At 41.9% G+C, this 14341-nt stretch overlaps 1 protein-coding gene across 1 annotated transcript in view; it reads right to left on the minus strand.

The window, feature by feature from the left end:
- Positions 1-12833, minus strand: part of PIP4P2 (phosphatidylinositol-4,5-bisphosphate 4-phosphatase 2) — a 53409-nt gene extending 40576 nt beyond the window's left edge. The window contains exon 1 of the mRNA XM_047842558.1: positions 12287-12833. Within this exon, the coding sequence (XP_047698514.1) occupies positions 12287-12392 (106 nt within the window). The 5' untranslated portion in view covers positions 12393-12833. The remainder of the gene's footprint in view (positions 1-12286) is intronic.
- Positions 12834-14341: the final 1508 nt, after the last annotated feature.

Below are 14341 nucleotides of genomic sequence, written 5' to 3' on the forward strand. Positions count from 1 at the left end.
CTGCCCCTCCCCCGTTCATGCTCTGTCTCTCTCTGTCCCAAAAATAAATAAACATTGAAAAAAAAAAAACAAAAACAAAAAAAACAAAATACAGAGATTGCTAACAAAAGCCAGAAGTTAATCCAGGAGAGAAAGTTCCTCATTATAGCCAATAGAGGGTATAGCCACTGTATATCACAGCAATCTTCCCATAATGGAATGGAGAGTTTCCTCATTTCTTTCCTAGCTGCATGGTCTTCCAGTCCGTGGCTATCCCATGCTTGTTTCTGTGGTGGCTTTACAACATGCCTACAACTTTTGGACACTCCTCCCGTTGAGAGGTGAAGTCTATGTTTCTTCATCTTAAATCCAGGTGGCTTCTAACTGCTCTTACCAATACAGCATGGCAGAAAGTGACACTATATTTGACTTCTGAGACTAGGTCATAAAAGACCGTATGGCTTCCACTTAGGTCATCTTGTATTCAGGCATGTCTAATAGTTTTAGTAATAACCTACATCTTCATTTAGGACTGGTAGCAAACACAAACACCCTTTCGTTGAGCATAGCAAAGTATTCTGTACAGAGAACCAACAGAACAGGATCCCTGAATTCTGTAAATCTGAAAATGGTTTTCTTAGAAATTTCTGAAATAGTTTTGTATTAATTGGTAGAATTCATACAGCTCAGTAGATATCAGTGTTTTTTAGGGAAACATCTTATGGCCTAAGAGTAATAACAACTCGGGTGTTTATGAAAGTCTTCTCACCTTAAATCTACTCACTATTCTCACCCTGTGTTTCTTTTCTTTTGGACTGTGAATCTTAGCACTTTAATCTCTAACACTATAAGATTTCATCTTATAACATACCTTCCCCCAAATTCTCCCTCTGTAGAAACCACATGTTCAAATGTTGAACAATTAGAAACTTTCTTATACACTGTTTTAAAATCCCTATTATGAATCTATCAAGCTTAAATATTTCAACTTGGAAGAAGAAGGATTTTGCCATTACCTTTAGAAATAGATGCTTTGATAGAATGCCCTAACCGTCATGTGGCACATACAAATACTTTCTACAGAATAATATATTGCACGTTAGTTGGACTTCCAATGCTTAAAAGAGCTATGTAATACTCTTTAATATAATATCTTTCCAATTTTCAGAGAGTAATAGAGTAGGAACTTAAGTGAAAGAGGGACATTGGAAGTGAAAGAGTGAGATAAGATAACCACCTATATTTCAAAGTTATAGATCTATTCTCGTAGGTGTATCCAGATTGCTTACCAAGAACAACTGTGTCATAGAATAGAAAAGCAAAAGGAAATATACTAAACCACGCCTTCTCATTTAGGAAACTGAGGCACAGAGATGTCAAATAACTATTCTCAGGTCAGCAGCTAGCCACTGGCAGAAAGAACTCCAAGCATCAAGTCCCACAGGCTAAACCATACCTGGTAGTGAGATCATCTCTGACATTATAAAGGGATTTAGATATCCAGTGCTTGAGAAACTGACATGAAGGCCAGGAAGAGAAGCCATGCTTTCCATTCCTTTGTCACATTGTTTTTAGTCTTACGGAAAAAAAAAAAATTCACTTTACAACAGCAATCGGGAAAAGGAAAGAATCTGGAAAAGTGCCAAAGCAACACAAACGCCAATACATTCCCCCCACCCCCAAAAGTAGAGAAGTCCTCTCAAAAGAACAGAAAACAACAGGAAGAATGTATTCCCTCTTAAGAGCTATTAGAGGGATATCCCTCCCAGTGTATACAACATCTCCTCATCCTTACAAAATTGAAACACAAAACAGCTGAGCACAAAACTATATCCAATGTTGTCTGCTTTTCCCCATTTGGATCACTTCCCAGATAGTTGCTTATTGCCCTCAAAGATAGTTAATGAACATCCATCTGGCTAACTCGCCTCTCTAACATCTGTATTCGTCTGGCTAACATCTGTATCCATCTGCCAATCTTTCAAGATTTTAACAATGTTATACCCTAAACATTTGACATTCCTGAAAACCATATGCAAAGTCCTTGGAAATGAATGGGAAATTCACAGCATCACCTCTCACCACAGTGATGTGTTATCATACAGATGATAAATAATCGCTGAATGAAATTTACTCTCTAGCCCTGATGTGTCCTCATATCCCAAACTTGCTCATCCACTGCCTACTTGACACCCCCAACTGAGTGAGGAGTGAAGGTATTTCAAACTCAATGCTTCTAAAACAGAGTATTGAGGGGCACCCAGGGGGCTCAGTCAGTGGAGCATCAGATTCTTGATTTTGGCCCAGGTCACGATCTCATGGTCACAGAATCGAGCCCCGCCTTGGGTTCTGCCATAGGGCTCTGCGCTGAAAGCTTGGAGCCTGCTTTGGATTCTCTCTTCCTCTCTCTCTCTCTGCCCCTCCCCCACTTGTGTGTGTACACTCGCTCTCTCTCTCTCTCAAAATAAACATTTTTAAAATATAAAATAAAATAAAACAAAACAGAATATGGATTCCCACTGTCCTTCCCCCTGCCCCCACATACACAACTTCTTCTCCTGTTTGTCTACCTTAGATAAAAGAGTTTCCTAGTTGCTTGGGTCATTTTTGGAGATTTGTGATTCCTTTCCTTCCACTGACTCAGTCCGTTGGCAAGTCCTGCTGTTCTATGCTTAAATATGCCCTGAATCCAACCACGTCTCACTGCTTCCTTCCGTCACCTCCACCCTGGTTCAGACCTCTTACCTAGCCCACATGAACAGCCTCCTGATTAGTGCCATGTCTTATTCAGTGTCTTCTTATTTTCCCCCCAGTAATCCACTCCCCACATCCCAACCACGATGATTCTCTTTCTTTTTTTGATGTTTATTTTTGACACAGAGTGTGAGTGGGGGAGAGGCAGAGAGAGATAGGGACAGAGGATCCAAAGCGGGCTCCGTGCTGACAGCAGCAAGCCCGACGTGGGGCTTGACCTCATGAAATACAAGATCATGACCTGAGCCAAAGTCGGATGCTCAACTGACAGCCACTCAGATGCCCCGATTTTCTTAAAAAGTAAAGCATTTCATGTTTCTCCTTTGCTCCAACCCCTCCACGGTTTGCCATTACCCTCGGAATGCAACCATATCTCTGATGGTGACCTACAAACCCTCCTTGTCTTCCCTGGTCCAGTCCCCTAATCCCTTCCGCCACACTTCCCCTTAGACACCACGCTGTAACCCACCGCCCTCCTTGTTTTCAAACAGCATGTTTCAACTTGCACACTTCTCCCCTGTCTTCCAATGGTTGATTTCAACTAATTTTTCAGGTCTCTGAGCAACTGTCATGTCTGAGGTATCTTTCCTGAAGCAATCAGAGACACTCCCCATGCAGTTAACTCTCCATCCTCATACCCTGCTTTATTTTCTTCACTCTCTGAAATTATAGTGCTCACTGTATGTATCTCTCACTGGAACATAAGCTCCCAGGCATCTGGAACAGTACAATAGGCACTCAAATATTTGAAAGGATGACTGACTGAATGAAACACGTCTTGATTAGTGTACTAAAGATGCTGGCTAGAGCCAGGAGGAAGTGTGGGCATTATAAAATAGAATAAAAGAATCACAGAGACGGATGCCTGCCAAACGGTGGGAAAGGATTGTAATAAGAAATGGGCTTGCCGCAATACTGGAAAACTGGAAGCAGATACACTTCACCGACGTTTGGGCTCCATTTTCCCTTCATAAGGATGTGGCCTCAGCGAAGCAGCTTGTGATCCAAGAACCAGTCTGAAATCGTCCTCCTATAGGTGGCGTTAGTTTTAGCCTATCACAAAATCAGCTTCAGCAAGACCCTACTTGCTCCATACCACAGCCGGTGCACACCCCCGGGGAGGCCTTCACGGGGTGTGTGGTCAAGCCGCTAACCTTACAGTGGGTCACGCGTATGGTGCGGGTCTCCGGGTCTGCCTCACCTTCTCCTGCCAATCCACAGCCAACCCCAAACTCCCCAAGGATGCGAGGAGGTTCAGAAATGTAACAGACTGCCCACATATATTCGAGAACTCTAATTCAGCGCACCGGACTGAATGTTTATGTCCCCTCAAAATTTGTGTTGAATCTCTCACCCCCAGTGTGATGGTATTAGGAGGTGGGGCCTTTGGGAGGTAATTAGGCCATAACGGCGAAACCCTCATGCGTGAGGCTAGCGCTGTTACGAAAGGAAGCAGAGAGTGAGTTCTCGTGCACTCTTTCCATCATGTGAGGAGGATACAAGAAGTCAGCACTCTGCAACCTGAAGACACTCTCAGCTCTCACCAGATGCTAAACCTATTGGCACTTGGATTTGGACCTCCCAACCTCCAGAACTGTGAGAAAGAAATGTGGTGTTTCAGCCACCCAGTGTATGGTATTCTGTGACAGCAGCCTGAACTCAGACACTCAATAAAACTCTAGGCTGGAACAGAACATAGTTCTAAGTGAAATAAGACTTTGCCCCACTTTAAACTGAGGCACCATTTCTAACTTCAGATTTCTGCAGGTAGAGGACAGAAGAGGACCACTAAAAACATACCTTACTTACTATACAATTTCTAAGTGAGGAATGCAGGGGTTACATAGTAAATAACTTATCTCTTGAACCAGAAGTGAATTTATTTTCTAGTCACTGAAAACATTTCCTCAAGCAATTTCAAATATACACGTTTTTAAAAAGTGAAACAAAGGCGAAAAGGAAATGACAATGTCTACTTACATTTCATACGAAATCTACGTGTGTTTCAGAATAAAGAATTGGCCTCTTCCCTGAAGTTAAGTCACCTTGAAAGGATCTTACAATTAAAATAAATGTACATTAGAATATTAGATCAGGTGGAAATGAATAATTTTTCAATTCTTTAAAAAGGACTTGAATATAAACACGTATAAACAATTATCACTGAGGTTACTAATGACCTCCATGACACTAAGTTCAAAAGACATTTTTAGCCCTTATCTATTTGTTCTTTCTTGCAGCTTTGGACATGTTCAACTACTCCTTTGTTGAAGTGTTCTCTTCTCCTTGATTCTGTGATATGAGAGTCTTTGGGTTTTCCTCCTACCTGCCTGGAAGCTACTTATCAGTCTTCTCGGAGGTTCATCTTCCTCTAACTAGGCATTGAATGTCGGAGTATCTCAAAGCTTTACCCTAGGCTCTCTCTTCTTTTTACTTTGTTTTTTTTCTCCCTAAGTGGTCTCATAGATAGTCTCCCAAACTTTTGTGCATTTTGGTACACAGAGAACATGACAATATTTTTATAGGTACTCAGAGATGGAGGCCTCTGGCCTAAAGCCTTCTGCTGTTCCAAGGACTGATGATAACCAATATCTTAACAAACGTATGTTCTATCTCAGCACATTGCATGGCACACTGGTGGGGCCTCGGGAAGTTCTGAATCAACATCCATGTACTTGGCTGTCACCAATATACAAATAACACAATTTTGTGTTTTTTAACCCAGGCTTCATTTCTCAGCTCTACACCTGTAGATCCAATTGCCTATCTGACATCTCTTCTTGGATATTTGAAACCACCTTAAATGTATCATGTCTAAAAGTAAGCTCATGACCTGTGTTTCCCAAAAACTGATGCTCTTCTGGGGATCTCTCAGTGTAGGCAATCACACCAGGCTGTGGACACCAGAACTCTGGGAGATATTCTTGCCACCTCCTTCTCACCCTCTCAGCCAATCTACCATCAAGTTGTCTTTAACTTACTTCCTTAACATCATCTTGTCTCCACCTCCACCACCCGAGTCCAAGCTATCATCACAGCATAACTGATCTGCCTGAATCATTTCAGTGGCCACTCAAGCCATGGATCCTCATTGACTCTTGCTCCACTGTCATTCATTTTCTACTCTAGAAATAGAGTGATTTAAAAATAATAAAAATAGAATAGAGATTTCTCCAAAGAAGACATGCAGATGGCCAACCGAACCATGAAAAGCTGCTCAACATCACTAGGCATTAGGGAAATGCAAATCAAAACTACAATGAGATATCATCTCACACCTGTCAGAATGGCTAAAATCAATAACACAAGAAACAACAGTGTTGGCGAGGATGTGGAGAAAAAAAGAACATTCATCATTACACTGTTGGTGAGAATGCAAACTGGTGTGTCCACTGTAGAAAACAGTATGAAGGGGGCACCTGGGTGGGTCAGTCGGTTAGGCGGCTGACTTCGGCTCAGGTCATGATCTCGCGGTCAGTGAGTTCAAGCCCCGCATCGGGCTCTGTGCTGACAGCTCAGAGCCTGGAGCCTGTTTCAGATTCTGTGTCTCCCTCTCTCTGACCCTCCCCTGTTCATGCTCTGTTTCTCTCTGTCTCAAAAATAAATAAACGTTAAAAAAAATTAAAAAAAAAAAAGAAAACAGTATGAAGGCTTCTCAAAAAATTAAAAATAGAAACGGCATATGATCCAGTATTGCACTAGAGTATTTACCCCAAGAAAACAAAAACACTAATTGAAAAAGATATATGCACCCCTATGTATACTGCAGCATTATTTATGATAGCCAAGATGTGGAAGCAACCTAAGAGTCCATCAACATAGGAATGGATAAAGAAGATTCAATGTGTGTGTATACACACACACACACACATACACACACACACAGGAATATTACTCTGCCATAAAAAAGAACAAGATGCTGCCATTTATGACAACATGAATAGACCAAAAAGGTATTATGCTAAGTAAAATACGACAGAGAAAGACAGGGGCACCCGGATAGCTCAGTCAGTTAAGCGTCCAGCTCTTGATCTCAACTCAAGTCTTTATCACAGGGTTGTGAGTATGAGTTTGAGCCCCACATTGAGCTCTGCACTGGGTGCAGAGCCTACTTAAAAATAAAAAGACAGGGGTGCCTGGGTGGTTCGGTCAGTTAAGCATCTGACTCTTGATTTCAGTTCCGGTCATGATCTCACGGTTCATGGGATCGAACCCCATGTAGGGCTCTGTGCTAACAGTGTGGAGCCGGCTTGGGATTCTCTTTATTCCCCTCTCTCTGCCCCTTCCCAGTTATCTCTCTCTCAATCAGTTTTTTAAAAAACTTAAAAAAAAAAAAACAGAGAAAGACAAATACCTCACATATGTATGGAATCTAAAAAACAAAACAAAGAAATAGCAAAAACAGATCCATAAATACAGAGAACACACTGATGGTGGTCAGAGGGAGGAGGTAGGAGGGGGTAGGAGGGTTGGAGGTTGGGCAAATTGGAGAACGTGGAGTGGAAGATACAGATTTCCAATTATTAAATGAATAAGTCCCATGGATAAAAGGCACATCATAGAGAATATAGTCAATGGTACTGTAAGAGAGTTGTATACTGACAGACGGTAGCTATACTTGTGGTGAGCACAGCATAACATACATCCCAGTCACTGTGTTCTACACCTAAAATGAATGTAACGTTGTGTGTCAATTGTATTTCCATTTAAATAATCATGATGATGATGATAAATATGTAATAATAATAATAATAATAAAGATGTAACCAGATCATCCCTTCGTTGAAGGCAAAATTTCTCAACATGACCAATAATAGCCTGCATGGACTGAGCAATACTTAATTGCTCTGGCTGTCTGTTGCTGCAAAACAAATCACCCCAAAACTTAGTGGTTTAAAACAACAGTTTAATACTACCTTTCATGATTCTGTGGATTGTTCAGCTTGAGCTGGATGGTAATCATCTAGAATCTATCATACAGCTACAATAAGAATTTGGCTTGAGTTGGGAGTCATCTGAAGGCTCAACTGGGCTGGGCATCCAAGATGGCTTCTTCACTCACATGTCTGAGGGCTGGTCAAGCATCCCTCTCCCCATGTAGTCTCCCCACATGTGTAGTCAGGGGTTCCTTAAAGCATGGCAGTCTCAGTGTATTCAAATTCTTACAAGACAAGTTACTTTCTTCAGGGTACGTTTTATAAGAGACCAAGGCAAAAGCTGCAAGACCTCTTGTGACCTTGTCTCTGAAGTCATTCAGTTCTCTTCTACTTTATCCTATACATCAAAATTGAACCACACGGTCAGTCCAGATTCAAGGAGGAGAGGAACTATCCAAGGACTTGAATATCAAAAAGCATAGCTCTTTGGAGGGCAAGAAGGGTCTTTGGAGAACATTAACCATACCCACTTCTCCAATCCCATTTTGCAGTGTATTCCCTGTTAGCTTCCACATTAGCCACACCAGCCTTCTTCCAGTTCCTTGTACTCATCATACTCCATCCTCCTGAAGGCTTTTGTAACAGAATGTTTTCTTAGTCTAGAATGTGTTTCCAATCCCCCTTTCCCCACGTTCAACTTGGAGACCAAAGTCTCAATAAAGTCTCAGGAAAGCCTTCCCTGTCTTCCTAAACAGGTTAAGTCTTTTTATTATATAATTTCATTGCACTGGATAAATTTCAGGCACTGTCCTTATCCCCACTGCACTTTGAATTTGTTCAAATGACTATGTAATTGATGTCTCAATATCCTCCACTAGACTGGAAGAGGGGCCATATCTGTTTTTCCCATCCTATCACAGAACTTAGCTAGTACTCAAATATTTATTTGCTGAATGAATGACAGAAATAAACTAAATAAATGAACTGTCTCTTATAACAATTCCTTTAAAATTATAGTGAAGTAGATAAGCACATTCCCTATTCAATACATGGATAATTAGGCAATCCCAAATATAAACCATTTTTCACAGAGTCTCGTCTATAAATATAAAGGTCATATTCTCTTGCTATATCCTACTTATAAAAATAGCAGATGTATAAAGAAATCAATTAAATATAGTCAAATTATGTAAGTTTTGTGGTATTTCTTCCAATCTTTTTTTTCAAATGAGCCTAAACCTGTCTTTGCTTTTAATGTCTATGCCTTAACAAAAGCTGACACATGTACCAAATGGAGTATTCTAATCACCGGAGAGGTGCTCCTCTCCTCTGTGCAGGAATCCGATACTGATGGTAAAAGACCACTAGAAGCATTCCACTTAGAAACCCAGGTGGATTATTACACAGACCAGACATGATTCTCACTGCGCTAAAACCAGACGCAGAATACTAACTGCTTCCCACTACATTATCAATAACCTGTCTATAAATAAACACTTCACCAACTTTCAACTTAAAACGGAATACTTCATCTTGGAGTGAGAGCTAACATTCCTGTTCTTAGATGGTAACACAAACAGCAAAGGATTCGATTAGAGAAAATAATCACGAGTTACAGCTCTTAACTATTTTTTTAAAAAGTGCATAATTATGAATGGTATCATAAAACAAAGTTCGTTATCAAAAAGTACATTCTATTCTATTTTGAATCCCAACGTTCAACTCTAATTCTTGTCAACCACTTTCAAGACTGAAAAGATCTGGTCTAGCAACAGTGTTTCCTACAATACAAATAATTCGCCATTGTGTTTATTTATTATTTCTGCCCACTTCAACATGGGCTCCAAGAGGGGATCCCGGGTTTGGTCAGTCTTGTTGACCTAGAGTAGTCTCTAGGACATCATGCTGCCCAGTGAATCACTGAATGGGTAAATAGCACTGGTGTTCTAGAATCAGATCTTGTGTATTACTCAAAATATATATGAAGATGCTTATTTGTTAGTTAAGAGAAGATATTCTGACAAAAATGCCAACACATAAAACGTTCTCACTTCTCATGTTTCTTGCTTCCTAGGTATTATGCCACATGAAATTAGTGTTTCTAATTATCTAATCTTTCTTATCCACCAGGTATAGAAAAAAAAATTATATTCTACCATAAGGCAGAAACAGCTTTTAGCTAAATCAATTGTTAAAAACAAGACAACAGGCTCAAAATGGAGTCACTTAAGCTCAGCTCCATATCACCAAACTGAGACTTAATTACACTTTTGACCTCTTCCAGAAATGGAATCTTAAAGTGAATCAGGAACTACCTGATCAGCACAAGTGAGGTCATCTGCCTGATAGACCCCTGCCATCCCATAAAGGAAACTGGTCTTCCCACAACCATTCCACTTTTTGGCAGTATAATTTCCTTGTTCCCACTCCCTTCCGCCTATAGAAGTCTTTCATTTTGTACAGCTTTTGGAAGCTCCCTTCTGTCTACTAGATGGGATGCTGCTCTAGTCATGAATCATTAAATAAAGCCAGTAAGGTCTTCAATTTTTTTAACCTTTATTTATTTTTGAGAGAGAGAAAGTATGAGCAGGGGAGGGGCAGAAAAAGAGAGGGAGACACAGAATCTGAAGCAGGATCCAGGCTCCCCACTGTCAGCACAGAGTCCCACTCAGGGCTCAAACTGGAACTCTCCAACGGTGAGATCATGACCTGAGCCTAAGTCGGATGCTTAACTGACTGAGCCACCCAGGCGCCCCAAGCCAATAAGATCTTTCAAATTTACTCAGTTGAATTTCGTTCTTTAATACATTGAATTTCTTTGGTTATTAAGTTATCTGGAATGAAACTTCTTTTTCTCAGTGGCTGAACTGGACTTTGCAACTTCTTCTGTAATGTGAGGGGTTTTATCAGATTAAACAAATACATGGCAAATGATACAGAATTCTACAAGCAGGTCCATGAGTATGACTATTTTTGTGGAATAATTTTGCCACTGTGGCTAAAAATACAAAAACAAAGATGCAAGATAGAGGGCATGAAAATCTGTCATAGGACAGTTGCTTAACTCCAAAGTTTGTCTTTTAATAAATTGCAAACATTTTGCCTCAAGGGGTGACTTGATGAAACATTCATTTATAGGTGGTTAAACTTCTTCTAGACCACCCAATTTAGGTTAAGAGTAAAATATTAATATCAAATTTGTGCATTAAAGGAAATTCCCCCAACTGGTATCCTCTGATGCAAGTTTAACATGGACCTACAAACATGACTTGTGGCTTTTCTGTAGGTGAGTCTCTGCTCCATTTTGCACCTTATTTCTTAACTCATTGATCACACTGAATTATTCACAGCTGAACATCTTTTTCCTCTGTCCTGCTTCTTGTTAAGTGCAGATTAAGATCTAGATTGTTGTAATTCATTAAGTGGAGATTTTAAACACTAAACAAGTTGAACCTGCTCCACAACCGCTCCAATTCCAGACTTGAACTTAGAAAAAGTTGTGTTACAAGAAACATGATCTGCCCATATTTTCAAAGGCATTAACATCTGTCTCCTTGGGTTTTTAAACTCCTCTCAAATTCAGCCAAAAAGAGAGATGCACTTAAGCTACGTTGGCAAGTGCCATATTTGACCATTCATTACTCTAAGTCGTTTTTTAAAGTCTTGTCTTCCATTTTCTATAAGTCCTGACTCCACCTTCTTTCTACTACAGAACTCGACTACAAGGCTTAGAACAAAGATCTTTGAAGAGTTTGCTAAACACCTCCCCCCACCCACACACTTCTTTCTTCAGATCCCACCGCTATCAAATTGTTTCTGATTCCATCCTGAGCAGTAAATAAATAGAAATACATGCAGGATTAACTTGGGTTACTTTTAGAAGTAAGTTCATTTCAATCTCACCCAGACATGCATAAAAAATAGTACATCTTCCTTTCTATTCTTCATCATTCACCATTAAAGCTAACACATACTCCTTACTAAGAGGAGTAACAGGGAAGGGCAGGAATTTCAGACATATTAAGAATATTGATTAATTCTATTCCTTTTGGGGAGACAATTCCCTGATTGAACAGAGCACTGGTGGGGGAACAGGAGGAGATGCACATTTTTCAAGCTAAGCCCTTTCAAGGACAGATCCCAAGGTGAGCAGTACTAGGGGTTTCTCAGCAACCTGAAAGGATTTGTGAATGATTGTGAAAGATTTGCACCTCCTCCAGCTGCACTTAGGGGCTGTTCTAAAACAGTAAAGCCCAGCTTGGGAAATTCATGTCACATCCTGTACCCCTGGGCAAGAAGTGGTGAAATACACACACACGCTGACGGACGCGCGCCACACACACACACACACACACACACACACACACACACACACACACACACCACTCCCCACACACACCCAGCGGGTGAGAAGCGGTGAAATACACACACGCGCGCGCTCACACACACACACACACACACACACACACACACACACACTCACACCCCACCCCACCCCACCAAAAGCCCTGCGGGGAAGCTCCCAGCCAAGCAGGTTCGGGCTTGGGAAGGCACAGTCAGCATCCCTCTCTCCCAGCCCAAGTGAGAGGCTCGCCTCCGCCTCGGAGCTACAGCTCCCTGGTCTTTCACATTCTAGGCTTTTCCTTACGAAGTAGAAAGGTCTATGCTGGCCTTACCTCTGGGGCTGCTTTCCTGTAAGTACGGCGGGGCCGTGGGAGTGACATTCCCCGAGTGGGATGCTGACAGCAGCGGCGAGCGTTCGTCCACCCCGTCAGCAGCCATGACTGCGGCGGCGGCGGGGTCGGGGGGAGGCTGAGCCGGGGGCTGCGGCGCCCGCGGAGGTGGTGGCTACTGCCGCGGCCGCTGCTGCTGCTGCCGCTGCCGCTGCCGCTGCTTCTGCTGCTGCCGCCGCCTCCGGGAGGACCCGGGCTGTGTCACAAGGCAGGAGGCGGGGGGAGGGGAGGGTGCGGGACCGAGAGGCGGGGGAAGGGAAGCGCGCTGGGAAGCCAGCCTGGGGGAGGGGAGGGGAGCGAGAAAGAAGGAGCCCGGGAGAGGGGCGGAGGGGAGGAGTGGAGAAGGGGAGGAGCGGGAGCCAGGGAACACAGTAGGGCTGCCCCCGGAAGGCGGGGAAGGGAAGGTGCGGAGCCACCGAAAGAGGGGCGGGCGGGGGAGGCGAGAGAAAGGGGCTGCAACTCTTCTCTCTTTGTACTTTACGTTTCCTTAGCTAAGAAGAGGAAGAAGGGTAAAGAGCAACCTGAAAGGGGGTAAGAGAAAAGGCCTTGACTGCGGAAAAACTACAGCAAACACGGATCTCAAGTTCAGCTCCAAGATGGGGGCGGGGGCGAGGGGAGGAGGAGGGATTCTGTGCCGTCCAACTTTGCAGCAGTTAAGGGAAGAAAGCTTACTCCTAGGGTTATCAATTCCTTCTTGAGGGCTGCTGCTGCTTTTGTTGGAAAATCACTTTTCAGTATCTGTTGTCTAGGACGAAGTAAATTTCTGCAGGAGTGGTGCATTCCTTGCTTGTCCTTGTTTTCTCGTATCTGTTTGGCACTCTCCTAACGGTATCTTACTGAAATGATGCATAGTGTGCTGGCTTTTACAAGTTTAATTTGACAAAATACGTTGCCCTCATAGTTTTGTTTTTGGACCATATTGTCCCTGACACCTTATACAATAATGAAGCTTATGAATAATGTAAAGCAATTAAAAACTACTTTTCTTGAGCTAGCGTTTTAGAATGATCTTTCACATGTAAAAGAGAGTACGAAAAAAAAAAAAAAAAGCTAGGCATAGTTACCGGCATGCTTTCTTGTTTTTTTCTTCTCCTATTTTGGTGCTTGGCTAAAGTGGCTTAAAAATCAACGTTTTGAGTATGCCAGACAGAAACGCAATAAGAAATTATCAAAAGATAATTTTTCTGCAGTAATTCTTGGAGCCATTCAACAAACACATATTATGTGCTTCCTGGGTCTACAAAGGTGAATACACGGGGCAATGGTCTTTATCCTCCAGATGTCTGTGTGGGAACACAGTTGAAAACAAATAAAAAATGAGGCTGGTAGTCCCAGCTGTAGATTTAAAGGGTCAGGAGGAAAAGCTGGCTTTAGAAATTTGAAACTGCTTCTCATGTTACATTAAGAAGGGTCTTCATTTTGCTCTCTGAAGATACTCTTTCTTCCAAAAAATCCATTTAGGCATCAGCTGGAAATCCTAAGGGAAAACCAAAGAATAATGCTTTCTATTATGCAGCATCTTTTATGGGTCAGTAGTATCAGGACCCAACACAATATAAGGATCCCCATATGATGTAATCCAAGGGCATTTATAGATCTCCAGAAACCTGAAAAGTGAGAGGTCAAGATGTAGCGCTCCCTGCAAAAATGAACATTTTACAAAAATGAATGGCAGGCTTTTTGGTTTGTTTTTGTTTTTGTTTTACGGTGCAGTGAAAGAAGCTATTGAGTTAAAGAAACTTTTAAGAAGAATCAACAAAATCCTATTACTCTAGCGTCCTGTCCTGGGGCCTATCACACTGGATTGTAACAGTGTATTTACGTTTCTATTACCCACCTCCCCCTTATTCCCCACTGACTCTGTGAGTCAGAAACCATAACTGTCTCATTAACTCTTGTATCTCCAGTATCTAACACAATGCCTGGTTCATTAAGAAGCACTCGATAAATATTTGCCAAATAAATAAGCAAACGAGTGTATGAGTAAATCCTCCACAA

The sequence above is a fragment of the Prionailurus viverrinus genome, chromosome F2 (assembly GCF_022837055.1).
Source record: "Prionailurus viverrinus isolate Anna chromosome F2, UM_Priviv_1.0, whole genome shotgun sequence".
NCBI lineage: Eukaryota > Metazoa > Chordata > Mammalia > Carnivora > Felidae > Prionailurus > Prionailurus viverrinus.